Genomic DNA, 19,575 nt, shown 5'->3' with positions numbered 1-19,575 from the left:
TGTGAGGTCGTCTGAGATGTGGAGAGGAACTTAAAACCACTGACCCTCTCTACGGCTGACCCGTTGATGGTGATGGGGTCCTGTTCCCGACCTTTCTTCCTGAAGTCCACCACCAGCTCCTTGGTCTTGTCAGTGTTGAGAGAGAGGTTGTTCTCCTGGCTGGTACTGAGCCAGGCGGTCGACCTCTCTTCTGTAAGTGCTGTCGGTCGGTGATCAGACCAATCACATCATTGTGTCGTCAGGGGATTTAATCACTGGGGCTGCAACGTAGAGATGTGTTGTCTAGTACACACACTCTCCACTCCTCTGCTGGAATCTGGCTGTTTTTATTCTTGCCGGCGCCCCTTGGCCAGATCGCCATTGAAAATGAGAATTTGTTCTCAACTGATTTATCTGGTTAAATAAAATAAATAAAATAAAATTAGATCCAACACAAGGGCTTCTGATTCCATTTTCAAAGGTACAAGGTCAAGCCCAGTAATCAGTAGGCCATCTGAGAGAAACACTGCCCTCCAGTGGTGCCTAAGGAAGTCAACACTCAGTCAGGACACAGTTCAGATTTACAAGTTCTTACTGTAGTAGGTTGTTTACAAAGGGATTATAATGGTAAATGGTTAATGGACTGCACTTATATAGCGCCTTTATCCAAAGCGCTTTACAACGGCCTCTCATTCACCCATTCACACACCAATGGCAGAAAGCTACCATGCAAGGCGCCGGCCCGCTCACTGGGAGCAATTTGTTGTTCAGTGTCTTGCCCAAGGACACTTCGACATGTGGCCAGCGGGGGCTCGAACCGCCAATCTGCCAATATTGCGATCATTAGACGGCAGCTCTACCTCCTGCGCCACAGCCGCCCCGAAAGATGCATGAAGGCCAGTGCTAGAGTGGGACTGACACACACCAGTGTCTCATGTTCTACTGCTAATAAGAACATCAGTAATACTACACAGCCACTCCCACTACCCACGTATATTACAGCGGAGTTCCCCCTTTTGAACGGTTCAGGTTCCCACTAAAGTGTGCTGAGCTGAATGTGAGTGACACTGTATAGGTGTGTGTCTAGAGAGAGAGAGAGAGAGAGAGACAGAGAGAGAGATAGAGAGAGAGAGAGAGAGAGAGACAGAGAGAGAGAGAGAGACAGAGAGAGAGAGACAGAGAGAGACAGAGAGAGAGAGAGAGACAGAGAGACAGAGAGAGAGAGAAAGAGAGTGGGAATAATCAGATTCAGAATCAAGTGTATTGTTAGATCCCATTAGACGTATTATAAGTATAAGAGAGTAACATTATTATTAGCCTTATAGGCTTCAGTTCCTCGACGTTGCAGCAACACGAGAACAAAAATGGCAGTAGTTATACATTTTTAAAAAATACAAATAACAAGAGACAATTGAGCAATGCAATAATAGAAACAATACAAATAATAGAAATAACCTAAGTATTATGAGTTAGCAGTAGACGGTAGAAGTAGTATTAGAATAAAGTGCCTGCGTGCGTGGGATCCTGGGATGGGCTTAAGGTTAAGTAGTGTGTGTGTGTGTGTGTGTGTGTGTGGAGTGTGCTTAAGGGTCAATGGTCACTAGTTCTTAGTAGGTTTGTTCATAAGCCTGATTGCTTGGTGGAAGTAGCTGCTGTTTAGCCTCCGGGTTTTGGGGTGAGAGAGAGAGAGAGAGTACCGTAAGTAAGTAAGTAAGTAAGTAAAGAGTGATGGTGTTTATGGAAAGGGGGAAAGGTAGAAACAACATAACATTCAGAAGTTCTAGAACGTTCCTTGCTGTGTAAAACAGGGGAGAAGAGTGTCTGTCATGTGGACACGGATGTCACATGAGCTCTATTCATTACGGTTCTACCTGCAGTGTTTCGAATACTTCACCTCAGGGAATACATACAGCTAGGTCCTTGTGCAGAGAGAGAGAGAGAGAGAGAGAGAGAGAGAGAGAGAGAGAGAGAGAGAGAGAGACAGAGAGAGAGAGAGACAGAGAGAGCGAGAGCCCTCAAGCAATGTAAGGGGAGCCTGCATGGCTATGTTACTGAGAGAAGAAGTAAACAAGAAAAATTACCTCAATATAAAGAGAGAGGGAGGGGAGAGACAGAGAGGGAGGAGAGAGACAGAGAGGGAGGAGAGAGAGACAGAGAGGGAGGAGAGTGACAGAGAGGGAGGAGAGAGAGACAGAGAGGGAGGAGAGTGACAGAGAGGGAGGAGAGAGAGACAGAGAGGGAGGGGACTGCTAAGTTGGGAGGAGACCAGGGAGTGGGAGGGACAGCCCGTGACATCACAGAGCATTCAGGCTTATGCAGAGCTCTCTCCACCCGATTGACCAAGAGCCGTGTCAGTCATTTCAGGTCCTCCTCAGCCGTGGGCAAGTTCAGAAATGAGAGGGAGGGGGGAGAGGGAGGTACCCTCGCACAGCTCTCTCTCTCTCTTGATTTTCTTCAGAAAAGAGTGAACTCTCGGCTTGAAACTGAAACAGGGCAAGACTCGTAAAAGAGAGCCAGCCACCAGCCTCTCTCTCTCTCTCTCCCTCACTCTCACAGTTTCCTGCTCAAGGAAGCCATTTTGTTGGTTCAGTCTGGAGACAGGGAGGACAAACTTTGAGTTGTTTTTGTTTTGTTTTTTTGTCCTCTCCTTGGCCCCTGAGAGCTCCCTGTGAAAAGTTTGGACTTTCTCCTCTGCAGAGCAACTTTTTTTTCAGAAGCCGAGGGAGGAGGAAGAGTAAGGAGGGGGTGGAGGAGGAGGAGGAGGAGGAGGAGGAGGAGGAGGAGGAGTAGGACGAAAGGTAGGAAAGGAGGGGGGGACAGTTTTTTTTCCCTCTCCCTCTCTCTCTCTCTCTCTCTCTCTCTCTCTTTTATGAGTTTCTCACACTCGTGGCTCACACTAGCCTAGTCTGGTGGAAGAAGAAGTGTGAGAACAGATCCCCTAAAAAAGAGAGTAAAGAGAAAGAGAGTGAAAGAAAAGAAAGAGAGAAGAGAGAGAAAAGAAAAGAAAGGAAGCAAGGAGCGCCACTTCCTGGATAGGGATCTCTCTCCCTTACTCCTCTGGGAAAGGGGGGAGGACACAGGACACAGGACACAGGACACAGGACACAGGACTAGAGAAGACTAGGAGAGAAGGAAGGACTCCCTGTTCCCAGACCAGGCCATGGCCAACGCCAGCCCCTGCATGTCGTCGGGGCCCCTGTCCCAGCAGGTCTTCTTCCCCCCGGGGGGTCCGTCCCCCCCGGGCTCCGTGGTCGTGCAGCAGCAGGGCCCCCCTGTGGCCATGCCCCCCACCCCCACTACGACCACTCACGGCTTCCCTCCTCTGGACCTGGGGTCCGGGCCGATCCCTGGAGTTGGGGGGGGCAGCATCATGTCGACCTCGTGCCCCCCCACGCCGGCGGGGGTCTCCTTCATCATCCAGATCGGGCTGACCCGGGAGTCGGTGCTGCTGCCGCTGACAGCCGACCTGGCGTATGTCAAACAGATCGCCTGCTCCATCGTGGACACCAAGGTGAGACCTGGGCTGTCATGGAGGGTGTGTGTGTGTGGGTGTGTGTGTGGGTGTGAGTGTGAGTGTGAGTGTGAGTGTGTGTGAGTGTGAGTGTGAGTGTGAGTGTGAGTGTGAGTGTGAGTGTGAGTGTGAGTGTGAGTGTGAGTGTGAGTGTGGGGGGGGGGTCTGCTTGTGTGTGTGTGTGTGTGCGTGTGTGTGTGTGTGCGTGTGTGTATGTATGTATGTGTGTGTGCGTGTGTGTGTGTGTGTGTGTGTGTGCATGTGTGTGTGTGCATGTGTGTGTGTGTCTGTGTGTGTGTGCTCGTGCGTGTGTGTTTCTGTGTCTGTGAGTGTATGTGTGAGTGTCAGTGTGTGTGTATGTGTCTGTGTGAGTGTCTGTGTGTGTGTATGTGTCTGTGTGAATGTCTGTATGTGTGTGTGCGTGCGTGCGTGCATGTATGTGTGTCGATGTGTATGTGTGTGTGTGTGTGTGTGTGTGTGTGCGTGCGTGCATGTATGTGTGTCGATGTGTATATGTGTGTGTGTGTGTGTGTGTGTGTGTGTGTGTGTGTGTGTGTGCGTGCGTGCGCTGGAGGAATATGTTTGTTTCTGTAGCTGTTATGTAACTATTTGACCGAGGATAAGAGCTTAAATCACGGTCTCAGATCCTGCCCATAGGAAAGCACCGCTCTGGGATACACTCCTGTCACTCCTCTTCCCTCTATCTCTGTCTGAGCTGTCACTGAGCTGATGGATGGTGGTTGTGGCTGTTTTTACATGCACATTCACACACACACACACACACACACACACACACACACACATACACATCGACACACATACATACATGCACGCACGCACACACACACACACACACACATACACATCGACACACATACATGCACGCACGCACGCACGCACACACACATACAGACATTCACACACACACACACACACACACACACACACACACACGTGTAACCACTGTCACAGACTGAATGAATGTCACAAAACCGAATCTGTCATCTACAAACAACACTACAAACACAACGACTGCCCCACTGGTGTTCAGTTATGTTTCACATTGTCGTTAAACCCACGACTTCGACCAACAAGTGTTTGTTTCATTGTGAGAAAAATGCTGGTTGTCCAACTGACATCGCAGGTATCGCATACGGTTGGCATCAACAACCACAACTGCTTGTGCTTAATTTTACAGTATTTCATAATTACCTGGTAAAATGGAGAATATTCAAAGCCAACTGGAAATAAGAATGTCTAAATAGGACCTGCGAATGCGCTTCACAGCTAGCTAGGCCTTGCTTGTACTGTGCCCTGTGATCATTGGGACAGTGGAGCATTTTGTGGTCAAACAATGACTATGAAGTTAAAGTATTTATGATCAGCTTTTATTTGATTGTGTTTGTGTACATAATCGGTGTCGTCATTTAGAAATGACAGCAAGTACCACGCTTCACTGTTCCAACTATTCCCGAGGGCCCCTGTACTATACATGTAGAATGTGTTCCATGAAAACGTGTTTGTGGAACCAAACTTCTGATGAAAACCCGACATCTCTTTTGTTTACTTCCTTGGACCTGCTTTGAGTGTTGTTGGTTAAAGCTCTCTATAGCCAGATGTCCTCATGCTCTCCACTGAGTGGAACACCTACCACTTGTGAAATATGAAAGCATACAGCTCAATGCAATAGTGTGTCTGTTGTGGTCGACTCTACAGGGAAGCACAGTAGCCCTTTTGAAGCAGATCAAGAAGATTATGCTCAAATTAGTGGCTACAGTGAGTGGCTACAGTGTTTATGTATTTATTTTTTATCAGCCAATTAGCCTGAAATATGATTAAATTACCAGATTTCCAAAGCCAGGTGGATGCTGGAGGGTGGCCAGAGTAGCTTGAAAAATGGTCCACTGGCAACTTTTTCCAGGAAGAGCTGTAAGCTATCTCCAGATTGCCCTCCTCACCACTCCTTTCCCTGAGCTGTTTTTTTGAGGCACCAACCCAGCTCCCAACCAAAAGCATATCCTTGTGACAACTTGTATAATCCCTCCTTGTTAAAGGAACAGGAAGTTTGTTGGAAATGTGCCACCTTTGGCGACTGCTGCGGGATTCTGTTTGAAGTCCCAAACAACAACATCCTCCCGAATAATAATAATAATAATAATAATAATAATAATACAACCCTCCAAACTGGACTTGCAGTTACAGATGTTAGACGTTGTGTTGCTGCAGAAGAGGCAACGAGAGAGAGAAAGAGACAGCAAGAGGACATTGCTAGGCCCACTCCTCGGCACCTCATGAAATATTTAGTTACTTTTAAAGAAAAATGGACACATCAATATTTGATCTTCTTTCAAACAATATCTATAGATAAAGGTGATGTAATTGAACCAAAAACAATTCAAACTTAACTTTGTTATCATTTATTTAACCCAAACACCACTACTAGTGTGCCCTTGGGTAAGGCACTTAGCCCTCAGTTACTCCAGGGGGAATGTCCCTGTAATTCGTAATTGTAAGTCGCTTTGGATAAAAGCGTCTGCTAAATGGCAAAATTAATTAAAATTAATTAATTAATTACTACTGAGTAAAAAGTTATTCCCTAATAACTAACTGGTATTGCTCTCTTTGGCTGAAATAACCTCAATTAGTCTCAATTAATTAATTAACCTCAATTAATTACCAGTCTCTGACATCCACTGGGAGAATGTGTTTCCCACTCCTCCATGCAGAATTATTTCAGCTGTGTGATGTTTGAGGGGTGTCTTGCATTTCAAATGCACAAGGTTTTCATGGGGTGTCCTATATTTTTCACATGACTGTACCCTGACTGTGTCAGGTATTTTAGAGTTTTTTTTTTTTTTACCAAAACAGGTTTGTAAATGTTTCTTTCAAGGGATCTCGTTCCCTGGTCGCTACTGATTAAACACATAGTCATTAACATCATTAGGAAGCTTCTATAAAGCTTGAACGTTCCATACTGGACCTGTAGTTGTTGATGTTATACATCGGTCTGTTTTCTCCCCCCTTCTTTTAGAGCAAGAGAGTGTGGTGGCGTTGAGGCTGTTGGGTTATGGCTAGGCTAGGTTATGGCTAGGCTAGGTTCTGTTGATGAGAAACCTTTAATAGGTGCCACAACTACACTTTGACAGGGGTTTGACCATTCTCAGGATTGGTCCACATCTTTGGTCTCTTGTGACAGTGACAGCTGACGTTCGTTCTGCTATTGCTCAACCGTATCGTTGCATGCTACAATGTTTTCTTACCGTCGTGGCTAGCTTAGTTTGCTTAGCTAGCTGACATAGCAAGCCTGTTCTCCTGTGCGGTGAGCTGAACACTGGAATGAAAACACCGGGCCACACCAGGGATGATTGACAGTGGCTGCAGAGCCTCGAGGCTGTAGTCGAAGCTGAAACATTTGATATCCTGATAGCTGACGGCGTGCCATGACAATTTCACCGAACGAAAAAAACCGGGTCAGTGTTCAGAACCAGTGACCCCAGAGGAGGTGTGCAGACCAGGCAGGCAGGGCCCTGGACTTGGCCCCCTCTTTACCAACTATGGGCCCATAAAACCAGCCAGTAGCCCCCGTCCAGCCAGGACAAGCCCTCCATTGTCCACTGTCTCTGGCTAACCCCCTAGCATAGCCTGGCCTGGCTGGTAGGAGCTTTGTACTTAGGGGATTTTAGGATTGGACCAATGTGTGTGTGTGTGTGTGTGTGTGTGTGTGTGTGTGTGTGTGAGTGTGTGTGTGCGTGTGTGTGTGCGTGTGTGTGTGCGTGTGTGTGAGTGCGTGTGTGTGTGAGTGCGTATGTGTGTGTGTGTGAGTGTGTATGTGTGTGTGTGTGTGTGTCTTGTGTGTGTGTTAGGGGTGTTTGGCATGGTCGTTCTCTCCCCCATCATTCCCTCCAGGCTCTCCTTCTCTCTCTGTCGTTCTCTCTCTCTCTCTCCTTCTCTCTCTCTCCTTCTCTCTCTCCTTCTCTCTCTCCTTCTCTCTCTCTCTCTCTTTCTCTCTCCTTCTCTCTTTCTCTCTCTCGTTCTCTCTCTCTCTCTCTCCTTCTCTCTCTCATTCTCTCCTTCTCTCTCTCCCTCTCTCCCGTCGGCCTCAGAGAGGGTGAGTCACCCAGGCAGCTCCAGCTCTGTGTGTTTATTCACTAGTGTTCCATTGACACATTTTTCCATTCATCTCAGAGCTGCAGTATGTAGCAGCGCACACACAGACACGCACGCACACGCACACACACATACACATACACATACACAAACACAGACCTGCACAGACATACACACATACACACTCTCTCTCTCTCTCTCTCTCTCTCTCTCTCTCTCTCTCTCTCTCTCTCTCTCTCTCTCCTACCCCAACCCAATCCCCCTGTTCCTAATGGAATAAGAACCAGTGAGTGGGTCCAGCCAGCCAGGTCTGGTCACCTATGACAGAGCAGTCCCTGTTCTGCTGTTTCACTCCGCCTTTTATCCTCCCCTCTCCTCTCCCCCTCGTTCCTTACCTCCTCCCCCTTTCTCCTTCTTTTCTCTGCATCCTCTCTCGTCCTCGCCCCCTCTCACCTCTCCCTCCTCTGCCCCCCCCCTCCACCTCCCCCCACCCCTCCCTCGCTCCTCCTTGCATTCTGTTCCACACGCCCCCCCCCCCCCCAATCCTCTGATTCCTGCCTCCCCCAGCCTCCCCCGCCCCCCATTGGCCTCCCTCCCATTGTCCCAAAGAGGGAGGAAACTAGGTCTGTTTCCTCTTCCTGTCTCTGTGTCCGGGAGCCATATGGGCCTAACCTCCCCCTCCCCCCCGCCAACACTCCACCTACACCCTACCGACCCCACCCTCTCCTTCTTCTAACAGGCCCTTCCTCAGCCCCCCCCCCTCTGCTCCAGGGGTGGGTGGAGAGGCTGGAGGAATTCAATGCTGAGTCTGACTGCTTGGAGATTTTCTTCTCTCCTCATTGTCTCTCTGGACAATGGCGCCTTTTTAACCAAACGCTCTGCCTGCCTGCCACGCCCTGTGGGGTGATGAAGGTGATGATGACATAGGTGTGGAGGGTAACCCTACTTCCCCATTGGCCAGATTGCTAACATGGGCTTCCCCACCCAATCAGGCTAGGTTTGGGTTGAGGATCAGGAGCAACAGTTGATCTGGTTGTGGTTGTTGCCTTCAGTATGAGCTGTGGTAACAGACCCCCCTGTCCTGTTACTGGGATGGGAGGGGTGATGAGGCTCTTATGTGTGTGTGTGTGTGTGTGTGTAGGTGCATATGTGTGTAGGTGCACACACTAGGTGCATATGTGTGTAGGTGCACACACTCACACAAACACACACAAATAAACACACACACACACACACACACACACACACACACACACAGCTGCAGCTGAGAGTCCCTGGCCAGGACCATTGTTTGGACCTCCGTTCTGAAATGAGCCAAGCCTTTATCTCCCTCCCTCCCTGGAGGAGCCGGGGCTGGGAACGTGATCACACACACCACCTCCTGTTTACACACACACCAACACACACACACACACACACACACACAGACACACACACACCACCTCCTGTTTACAGCAGCTCTCTCTCTCTCTCTCACACACACACACACACACACACACACACACACACACAGACATACACACACACACACATACACACACACACACACAGACACACACACACACACACAGACATACACACACACACACACACACACACAGACACACACACACACACACACACACACACACACACACACAGACATACACACACACACACACACACACACACACACTATAGTGTAACATTAAGACCTGATGTTGCTGATAAAGGTGCAGGCTGTTCTGTAGAAGACCAGAGTGTCTCATTCACTGCCTTTGTAAACCAGGACTCTAAGTCTTGCACTTACTGAAGTGATCTGATTTCATAGATTGGATCTAGTTGGAAAAAAACCTCTCTTATGTTGTGAATGCGTATTGTCATGAGCCTCCGGGTCAGAATATTGGTTTACCGACCCGACTTATTAGTGCCAAGTCCTTTGTTCACGGATGAATTAATGGAGTCATTAGTGATTCATTGGTGAAACAGTGAGAGAGAGAGAGAGAGAGAGAGAGAGAGAGAGAGAGAGAGAGAGAGAGAGAGCACATTAACACTGCGGTGAACACAAGCCTCAACATGGCCGCCCAGTGACGTAAGACACACTATTTCCAAAGTCGAAGGTTGAATAGATGAGTGGTCTCAGTGACCACATCACCGTAACCCTACGGTGACTGACCGTGTATTCTGAACCGCACGATGACCACGTAGCCCGACCCCTATGGTAACTGTGTCTTGACCGTATATCCTGAACCGTTTGAAACGGTGTCGAATATCAATGGGAGCAGTAGTTCCGTAACCCAACCCCCCCCTGCGTCCTTCCTCTCTCTTCCTCTCTCTCCCTCTCTCTCCCTCTCTCTCCCTCTCTCTTCCTCTCTCCCTCCCTCTCCCTCTCTCTCCCTCTCTCTCCCTCTCTCTTCCCCTCTCTCCCTCTCTCTTCCTCTCTCTCCCTCTCTCTCCCTCTCTCTCCCTCTCTCTTCCTCTCTCTCCCTCTCTCTCCCTCTCTCTCCCTCTCTCTTCCTCTGTCTTCCTCTCTTCCTCTCTGTTGTTCATTTGCATCCTAGCGGAGCAGCTTTGCATGAAGCGGCCCTGTGTTTCCTGGCCGGTGGGCCTGTGTTCGCTAGGCCGTGTCCTCCTCCATTTGACTATTCAAAACACCACCACGACCATGTCCATATTGTCAACCAGGTAGGGAGAGAGGGAGAGAGAGAGAGAGGGAGAGAGAGAGAGAGAGAGAGAGAGGGAGAGAGGGAGAGAGGGAGAGAGGGAGAGAGGGAGAGAGGGAGAGAGAGAGGGAGAGAGGGAGAGAGAGGGAGAGAGGGAGAGAGAAAGGGAGAGATGGAGAGGACGGCTTTTATACCACCAAGGAACCCGTTCCCGTTCTAGAACCTCCGAACCTTGGTGCTGTCTGGCGAACCAGCCCGCGTCCATACCAGTGTAACCGGAACCATCCGGTGTCATCAACGTTGGGTGACGAAGGGGCAAGATAAACAAAAATGTCACAATAAGATGGCGGCTACTTCACTGGAAATTAGGATAATATCTTCCACTACAGTATCTGAAATAAACAGTATTTTCGATGAAAAAAACTAAAGACACAAACACACGTTCTCTTACTAGCCAGCTGCTCCATTACTGGATCAGAAGCGGCTTACGAAGTTGGCGCTCGCACGCGAACAGACTAGGTTCGGAAACGCGAACCAGCACGCTTCCTTGGCGGTGTGAAAGCCCTAAGAGAGAGGGACAGAGAGAGAGACTTTTGTGATACTTGAGGCGTGCATTTAGAGTGAAACAAATATTCTTACCCGATAATTAAATTGAAGCATTTGATTCTGAGCGATTGTCGGGACAGACAGTGGCAGCTTTGTGTGGAAATGATATGAAATGAATTAATCTTAATCAAAGATTCATCTGGTCTTGACTGGTTTATTGTAGGCCAGTGAGGTCGTTAGGCCTGGTCTTCCGCGGCTCGAGCCTTGAATGGGGCATCTACCACATCGCCATCGATTTAGCACATTGCTGTCGGTGTAGCACAAGCTACCACGCGTCAATGAAAACCTCCGCTACCGACGTTGTTTGATAGTTGTTCTCGGTACGGTATACATTCAGCTCTGTCCAAACCCAGGCTTGAGCAGCCATTGGCCAACGGTGGTGTGTGCATCGCACAGAATACCCGTGGGTCTCCAATACACGTGGAGCGGGCGTGCGGTCCCGTGTGCGGTAAAGCAAATACTCAGTCACCGTGGACAAACGGGTCCGGGTCTACCCCAACACGAAGCCATGGATGACTGGGAAGGTCCAAAAACTGATCAACGAGAGGGACAACGCCTTCTTCGCAGGGAAGAGCACACCGCTGTACAGCTCCACCAGGGCCAACCTAAAGCGCGGCATCAAAGCGGCCAAGGCAGAGCACAGAGAGAAGATTGAGGAATGCCTCCTGAGCAACGACTCCAGGCGGATGTGGCAGGGGGTTCAGCAGATGACAAACTTCAGAGCCAACAGGCTCACAGCCGCAGAGGACGACCCCCTGCTGGCGGGAAAGCTGAACACCTTCTACGCCCGGTTCGACGAGGGGCGAACGGAGGTAACCGCAACACAAACACCACTCTCTCCAGCTCTCAGCAGCCTCACCCTCACAGAGCATGAAGTGAGACGCGTACTGAAGGCGGTGGACCCCAGGAAAGCCTCGGGGCCGGATGGCGTCCTGGGACGGGTGCTGAGAGACTGCGCCGACCAGCTGGCCGGGGTTTTGACCAAACTACTAGACCTGGGTCTATCACACTCTATATGTGCGTGGATCAAGGACTTCCTGACCGACCGCCCCCAGAGGGTGCGGGTGGGCCCCCACACCTCCACAGCCCTCAGCCTCAGCACTGGGTCCCCCCAGGGCTGCGTGCTAAGCCCCATCCTCTACAACCTCTACACCCACGACTTCACCCCCGTCCACCCCAGCAACTACATCGTAAAGTTTGCAGACGACACCACCATGGTGGGATGTATCTCGGGGGGGGACGAGGCGGCGTACAGGGATGAGGTAGAGCAACTGAGCAAGCTGTGCAAGGTTAACAACCTGCTGCTGAACAAGTCAAAGACCCAGGAATTCATCGTAGACTTCAGGAGGAAAAAGTCCGAGATCCAGCCCCTGCTGATCGACGGAGAGAGCGTGGAGAGAGTCTCAACCCTCCGATTCCTGGGACATCACATGCGGGATGACCTGGCCTGGAAGGACAACACAAAAGGCACCATCAAGAGGGCACAACAGCGGCTATACACCCTGAGATGCCTCAGGAAAGAACACAACAAGCAGGAGATACTGGTGGCCTTCTACCGCGGCGCAGTGGAGAGCATCCTCACCTACGGCATCTGCAACTGGTTCTACAGCTGCACAACAGCGGAGAGAAATGCGCTACAGAGAGTCGTGAGAACAGCACAGAAGATCACCGGCACCCCCCTCCCCTCTCTGGAAGAGCTGTACAACACACGCTGTCTCAGGAAGGCCTCCAAGATCTCCAGGGACCCGACCCACCCTGGGCACGTACACTTTATCAGGCTGCCCTCGAAAAGGAGGTACAGGACCCCGGCCGCTAAGACAAACAGACTGAAGAACTGCTTCTACCACAGGGCCGTCAAGGCCCTGAACACAGCAAAGGCCTAAGTTCTGGGCCCAGGACAGTCTAGACGGATTGTATGGCAGCTAGTGCTGAGGCACAAACATGTACATTTCAAGCCTGCAAACTGTGACACTTTAAATAACGTGAAAAAATACTTTTGTGCAATATGACAACCCTAGTTGACTATCTGTGCAGTATAGTACAGTGGATTGTGTACATAGCCTTTATTTATGTAAACCAGCTCCTTACCTTCTTGTGATTTTATTCTTTTTCTAAAAGTGTTTTTTTTTCCCCTTTCCTAACACCAGGGGAGCCACCCCTCCTAAATTTCGTTGTTTGGTACCTGTACTGTAGCAATGACAATAAAGTCCATTCATTCATTCATTCATAAACGCCCGGGTTCCGAAAAAATACTTTTACAGTGTTTTTCTTATTTTCCAAACAAGTTTCGTTCTTCCACTTCCAACCCAGACCCTTTGCATTCCTCCTCCCCATTCGCGGCGCGACCTTATGATACTAATCCAATGATAAGCGTTTGGTAGGGGACATTTCTTTTTTAACTGTAATCCAATTTTAAGCGGCGGCATTTGGTCCGCAGGTCTCTCTGCGACGCTGTTAGTGAACCAGCTGGTCGGACTCACAGACTCACAGACTCACAGACTCCACGGAATTCCTTTTCGTTTCCAGAGCAGAAGAACGAACACACAAGGCTCTTTTAGGGCAAGTTGCAGGGATCAAGGTCGAGCCCACACACACGCACGCATACACACATACACACTGCTCTGTTTCTCTCCAAGCTAACCGTTGCGTTTTTTCTCTTTACATGGCAACAACACTCTCACCGAGGGTTTTAAAGTGACTCTCGCCCCCCCCCCCCCTACTTTGATATGCAGCAGACCCTGAGAGGTGTTCCTGTCCTCGTAGATGTCACAGCCCTGTGGGGGTCTTGTGTTGACCAAAGGAGCTGGTCAGCTCTGTGTCTGTGGTCCTTTTTGATGAGGTCACAGGCAGCGACGGTTACCAGGGTCAGAAGTGTGGACACACAGAGGGTCGGGGGGGCTTTGATAGTGTGTCTGCTAGATTGCTACTGCCACTGCCACACACACACACGCACGTACACACACACAGGAACGCAGGCATGCACACACACAGGCATGCATGCACGCTTGCACGCGTGTACACACACACACACACACACACACACACACGGTTAATATGCCACTCTATGGGAAATAGAGGTTAGAGAGACAGACATGTTATAACGGAAGCTGCCACTGCAGTGCCTGTCATCAAAACACATTTACTGACTGAGAGGTCACATGGATAGCTGAAGGATTCTATAACTGTTTATTTTGTAGGAGAGAATCTTTTTATAAATAAATGTTATATATTATATATGCATGTTTCTAGGGCATTTCTGCTTTATTGGGATAGAGACAGTAGAGATTGACAGGAAGGATGGGTGAGAGGGAGAAGGGATGACATGCAGGAGTTGTCCACGGCCGGAATCAAACCGGGGACCCTGCGATGACGTGGCTGACGCCTTTGTGTGCTACGCCACCCAGCGCCCCGAACCTTTCAAACCTTCGACGGAGCCGGAGGGCGACACTCAAGAGCCTCTGGTGTGACTGACCAGGGATCAGCTGCTACATCTGCATGTTACACAGCATACAGTGTTATACAGTACTCACGTTGTAAAAGAAAATCAGGGGGGATGGTGGATTTTATCATATGGGGACAATTTTAACATCCCCACAGCGTAAGTGACTTCAGTGTCAGGGACTTGGTAAAAATGTAATTGCATGTGTGCGTGCCCACCCCCCTCGCCCACAGTATTTTACTCAATATGCGCAAAACTAAATGTTGAAATAACAGTAATAGCGTTCACTGATAAAATGACATAAGGGATGGAAAGGGGGGATGGCAGTTTTAGAAGGGGTATGATTTTGACTGTTTTTATCTCAGGGGGGGATGCCATCCCCCCTCATCCCCCCTCAACTTGAGTGCATGTTACACATAAGTGCAGTGCTGGCTGGTGAAGGTACGAGTCAGAGGACATGGCATCAAACGTGTGTTTTCCATGCCGTGTCTAACAATGAGCCCTGTCCTCCCCATGTCTGCCTCCCCCAGCCTCCCCTGTTATACAGTGTTGCTGCTGTGTTATGCTAGCAGCTAGTAGCACCACAAGGTGAATGATGGTTTCTGCAGGGTTTTGAAGAGGGAGTGTGTTAGTCCCAGACTGTTGGGGGACAATGGGGCCAGTGTGAGGTCTGCTGGGGTAAGGGGGGGGTCACCCTGGGGCCCTGGAACTGGGGGGGGGGGGGGGGGGGGGGGAGTGAGGTCTGCTGGGGTGGGTCACCCTGAGGCCTCTAGGCCCCTGGAACTGGGGGTGGCGGGGGGAGAGTGTCCGCCAGATTGGCCCAGCGAGGACTGGGGGGGGTGAGGGAATGTGGAGGTGTCAGAGGGGTTAGCTGTGTGTTTGTGTGTGTGTGTGTGTGTGTGTGTGTGTGTGGGCGGGGGGGGGGGGGTGGCTAGAGAGAGGCACTAGTACAGTGTTACCTCTCAGTAGGTAAACAAATGACATCAGGCAGAAATGACTCAGTGGGGCATGGCAGTGGGGACAGAGCAAAGAGAACAGGAGGGAAAGTGTGTGTGTGTCTATGTCTGTCTGTCTGTCTGTCTGTCTGTGTGTTTGTGGGGAGGGGTGAGACTGAAAGAGAGAGTGAATAAGAAAGAAAGAAAGAAAGAAGGGGGAGGTCAGAGGTTCAAGTTTTCTGCTCAGGGACTCAATGTGAATTGGGGGGCAGCATGCTGTGCTGTGCTGTGCTGTGGTGGTGTGGTCATTCTGTGTGTGGTGTGGTCTAGAGTTGAACTTGAAGTCAAAGCCTGAGGGACAGAAATAGAGGGAGAGAAATGCGGAGAGAGAGACAGAGAGAGAGAGACAGAGAGAGAGATACCATGTATCCGCACCAGTTTGCACCACAGGCCTGCATCTCTCTCTCGCTGTTTCTCTCTCTTATCCCCCTCTATTTCTCTCTTAATGAGACCAGTGAAACCCCCTATCTGATTTGAGACTGAAAAGAGGAGGAGAGGCCGAGAGAAGAGAGAAGGAGAGGAGAGGAGAGGAGGAGGAGGAGGAGGAGGAGGGCGCAGGAACAAAAGAGGGAGCGGGGGATGACTCACAGCCCAGTAATGTGTGATGTGTCTATTGTGGCTCCCAGCGTGGACTGGGAGGAGGAGAAGTGTGTACGTGTTTGTATGCGTGTGTGTTTGTGTGTGTCATGTGCGTGTGTGTGTGTGACATCCTACTAGCAAACACAGGAGGGAATGTGCAGCCGAGTGTTTCCCTCTGGAGAGCCTCGTTCTTAGTTCCTAGGTCCCAGCTGAGAAGTGGAGTCAGGACTACCGGTATGTGGGAGACGATAGACAGTATGTCCACAAATACTGCTGCTACATATACCTTCACCTATTCTCCTCAGTTATCCTCCTCTCCTCCACTTCTCTCTCTCTCTCTTACCCTCAGTCTCTCTCTCTCTCTCTCTCTTACCCTCTCTCTCTCTCTCTCTCTCTCTCTTACCCTCCGTCTCTCTCTCTCTCTCTCTTACCCTCTCTCTCTCTCTCTCTCTTACCCTCTGTCTCTCTCTCTCCCTCTCTCTCTCTCTCTCTCTCTCTCCCTCTCTCTCTCTCTCTCTCTCTCCCCTTTCCTTGTGGCGAATGAAAGGCCTGCTCAGTGTTGGCTGGGTGTAGAGACCGAGGGGATTGGAGGGAGATCACCGACTAAGTTCCTATCGGCTTACCTGCCCAGGACCAGCCATGCAGAGGCGGGAAGGGTGGGGGGGGTGGGGGAGGAAGAGGGAGAGAGAGAGGGAGAAGGGGAGATGGAGGCCTGACAAAAGGTCTGTTCAGAGCAGCCGAGCACAGCTTCTTTATCCCAGACCCAGCCTCCGTCTCTCTCCCCCACCACAGCTCTCACGTTACCTCTCTCCCCCCCACCGCTCTCCTCACTCCCCCCCCCCCCCCCCGCTCTCCTCACTCCCCCGACCAGAACGACTGGCTTTGTCCCTGAGCCCCTGGCCCGAGACTCACACACACACACACACACGCACGCACACTCGTTCCCCTTTTCAATAACATGCAGTAATGCACTATGTATCCACCACTTAACGACGACCAGGTGCTTTTGTTTGTCATAGGTGTATTTAGATTGTCCAGGTTGTGAGTGTGTGAGTGTGTGAGTGTGTGAATGTGAGTGTGTGTGAGTGTGTGAATGTGTGAGTGTGTGAATGTGAGTGTGTGAGTGTGAATGTGTGTGAATGAGTGTGTGTGTGAATGAGTGACTCCGACAACAGACCGCAAGCGTCAACCTCAGCAGCGCGTGGGCGTGGAGGAACCTCTGCTGCTCTCACTGTTGAGTCTTCCCTGCTGGAAGCCTTTCTGCTACGGCTGTACTGCGGAGCGGCTAATGCTAGCCCTGTCTTTGTACATGGTAAATGGACTACAATTATATAGCAACTTTTGCTGCTCCAAAGCGCTTTACAACGGCCTCTCATTCACCCATTCACACACACATTCACACACCAATGAATGGCGCTGGCCCCGCTCACTGGGAGCAATTTTGGGGTTCAGTGTCTTGCCCAAGGACACTTCGACATGTGGCCAGCCGGGGCACGAACCGCTGATCTGCCAACCTTGCGATCATTAGACGGCGACTCTACCTCCTGCACCACAGCCTGTATGGCTGTATGTGTTAATAACACCCATATTTACATTTAATAACAGATTGCATCAAAATAATTGGTGTTCGATCCTCTATTAACATTTACTGGATAGACTTTGGCTTGGAAGGCATTAGTTTACATATGAACAGAATGGGAAACTTTCAGTTGTGTGGGGGATGTTGAGCATATTGAATATAATGTACAGTATAGCCACCTAGCTTAGCTTCATCAATGCTAAAGCTATTCAAGAGAAGGGGTTTCTGCTATGACTACCATATTCTAATACAGCTTTTAATTTGAAACAGATAGTGGAAGTGTTGATTTAAAAAATAGACATATTTACTGATGTAGACATTGAAACTGTAGTGTGTGTTGCTGGTATGACGTCAATATGACTGCCAACAGATAGTTGTCACACGTGTGGCACAGGGAAAAAATGGGCGAGTCTGAATCTCTAGATGACGCATCGGGGCAGCCAGGGTGAGACACGTTTGAGACGTGCGCCTCACGTGCGCTGTATGTGTGTGGCATAACATTCTGCAATGGTGTGTGTGTGGGGGTGTGGGGGGGGGCTATGTCCATTCTATAAAATATATTTCTAAGGTAAACAAACTGCTATTCCGACCCTGAGGCGAGAGGTTCTGCTGCCTGCCTCTGTTTCTGCATAGGAGGAGAGACTCTAGTTATCTACTGTCTCAGAATTTTTAAACTTTCCCGCCAAAATACCTGCTACACCGGTCACAGTTCTCCTCTGGTATTTTACACCGTGTTCACAAGCTACTGTACATCTGGTTCAATGAACCAAAGTAATCAGGTTGTATTCTGTCATGTGCTCTTTTTTTATTTTATTTTTTACCTACATGAGACTAGCCACTACATGCTAACATTCACTACCTTCGCTAACACACATAAAGTCAGCTCTTGGTGCACAATGTAGATACACACACACACACACACACACACATCAAAGACATAGTGCTTTGAGTTGCATTCGTGTACGAAAGGCGCTATATAAATAAAGTTTCACTTCACTTCCCTTCACTTCACATAGGGCCCTACCTAATAGTCTGATTTGAATCCAAACTGTTACCACACCTGGGCAGCTGTCTTTTTTTTTTACACCAAATCCTCTACTATGACCCAAGGCCCATGTCTCTGTCACTTCACGCTAGTTTACTCTACACACACTGCCTCCGTGTGTACATTCCCCCAACCCCAGTCCTGTCCCTCAGGTTTCTACAGTATGTTCAGGAATGTAGAAAACAGCCACATCGGGAATGTCGATCTGGGCCTTTCCCCTGCACCGCGTGGCCTCATTCCGTGACGCAGCCGTCCACAACGTGAGTCAGGGAAACTACGGAAGAATGCCCCACGCTTGTTGTGACGCTGTTAGCTGTGACGCGACTGGAACATGGGCTGGAACGCTGACTGTGACGTTTATTACGTGACGTGTTGTAAAAACAACAACAACAACAGGCCCCTTTTTTCAGTGCGTTACATTATATGTACATTATATCCCACAAGTGTTCAATTGGGTTGAGGTCTGCACTCACCACAGGCCATTCCATCCTCTCAACTCCCAGATTCTGGAGGTGCTCTGTGATGATCCTGGTGATGATCTGTGGGGGCGAGCGTTGTCCTCCTGGAGGATGGAGTTAGGTCCCAGATTCTGGAGATATGGGATCGCCCCTGGCTCCAGAATATCATTCCGTTATCTCACTGCATTTGAGATTGCCTTCAATGAAGACATGTTCTGTTTTGCCTGTGAGAGAGAGGGGATTTTGGCTTTTTTGGGGGGGCCGCTACCCACACGTTTAGCTGTGTTGCTCATTCCACAAATGCATGATCCTTACAAGTTGTACCTCGTTGTAAAGGTGACTAACCAGGCTTTCCAACGATAGATAAAATACAATACCAATTCGTATTATTAAAGGGGAGGAATAATCGACCGAAATAACGTTTCTGAACCTTTTATGAGCTGGAGTTTATATATATTTTTACCTACGAAACGTTTTTACGTTATCAAATAGGATTAGAACATCATTCTACAGGATATAATTTGGTTGTACGGCTTATAGTAACATGTCATTGATTACCTGTATCATCGTTGATAAGACATCACAATCACATGTCCTGATAACACCCCTAACCCCCGCCCTTCAGCCATTTGCAG

The 19,575-nt window shown here is 49.5% G+C and overlaps 1 protein-coding gene across 1 annotated transcript in view; it reads left to right on the top strand.

Annotated features, from left to right (window-relative positions):
• Positions 1–3,139: 3,139 nt before the first annotated feature.
• The window catches only part of prkd2 (protein kinase D2), a gene marked incomplete at both ends in the record, with an annotated part of 49,116 nt that continues 32,680 nt past the window's right edge, over positions 3,140–19,575 (top strand). The window contains one exon of the mRNA XM_080544957.1: positions 3,140–3,490. Within this exon, the coding sequence (XP_080401083.1) occupies positions 3,140–3,490 (351 nt within the window). The remainder of the gene's footprint in view (positions 3,491–19,575) is intronic.

Source organism: Nansenia antarctica, assembly GCF_963989245.1.
Source record: "Nansenia antarctica genome assembly, chromosome: 14".
Taxonomy (NCBI): domain Eukaryota; kingdom Metazoa; phylum Chordata; class Actinopteri; order Argentiniformes; family Microstomatidae; genus Nansenia; species Nansenia antarctica.
The sequence above is the reverse complement of the archived record's forward strand: the minus strand, read 5'-3'. Positions and strand labels throughout refer to the sequence as shown.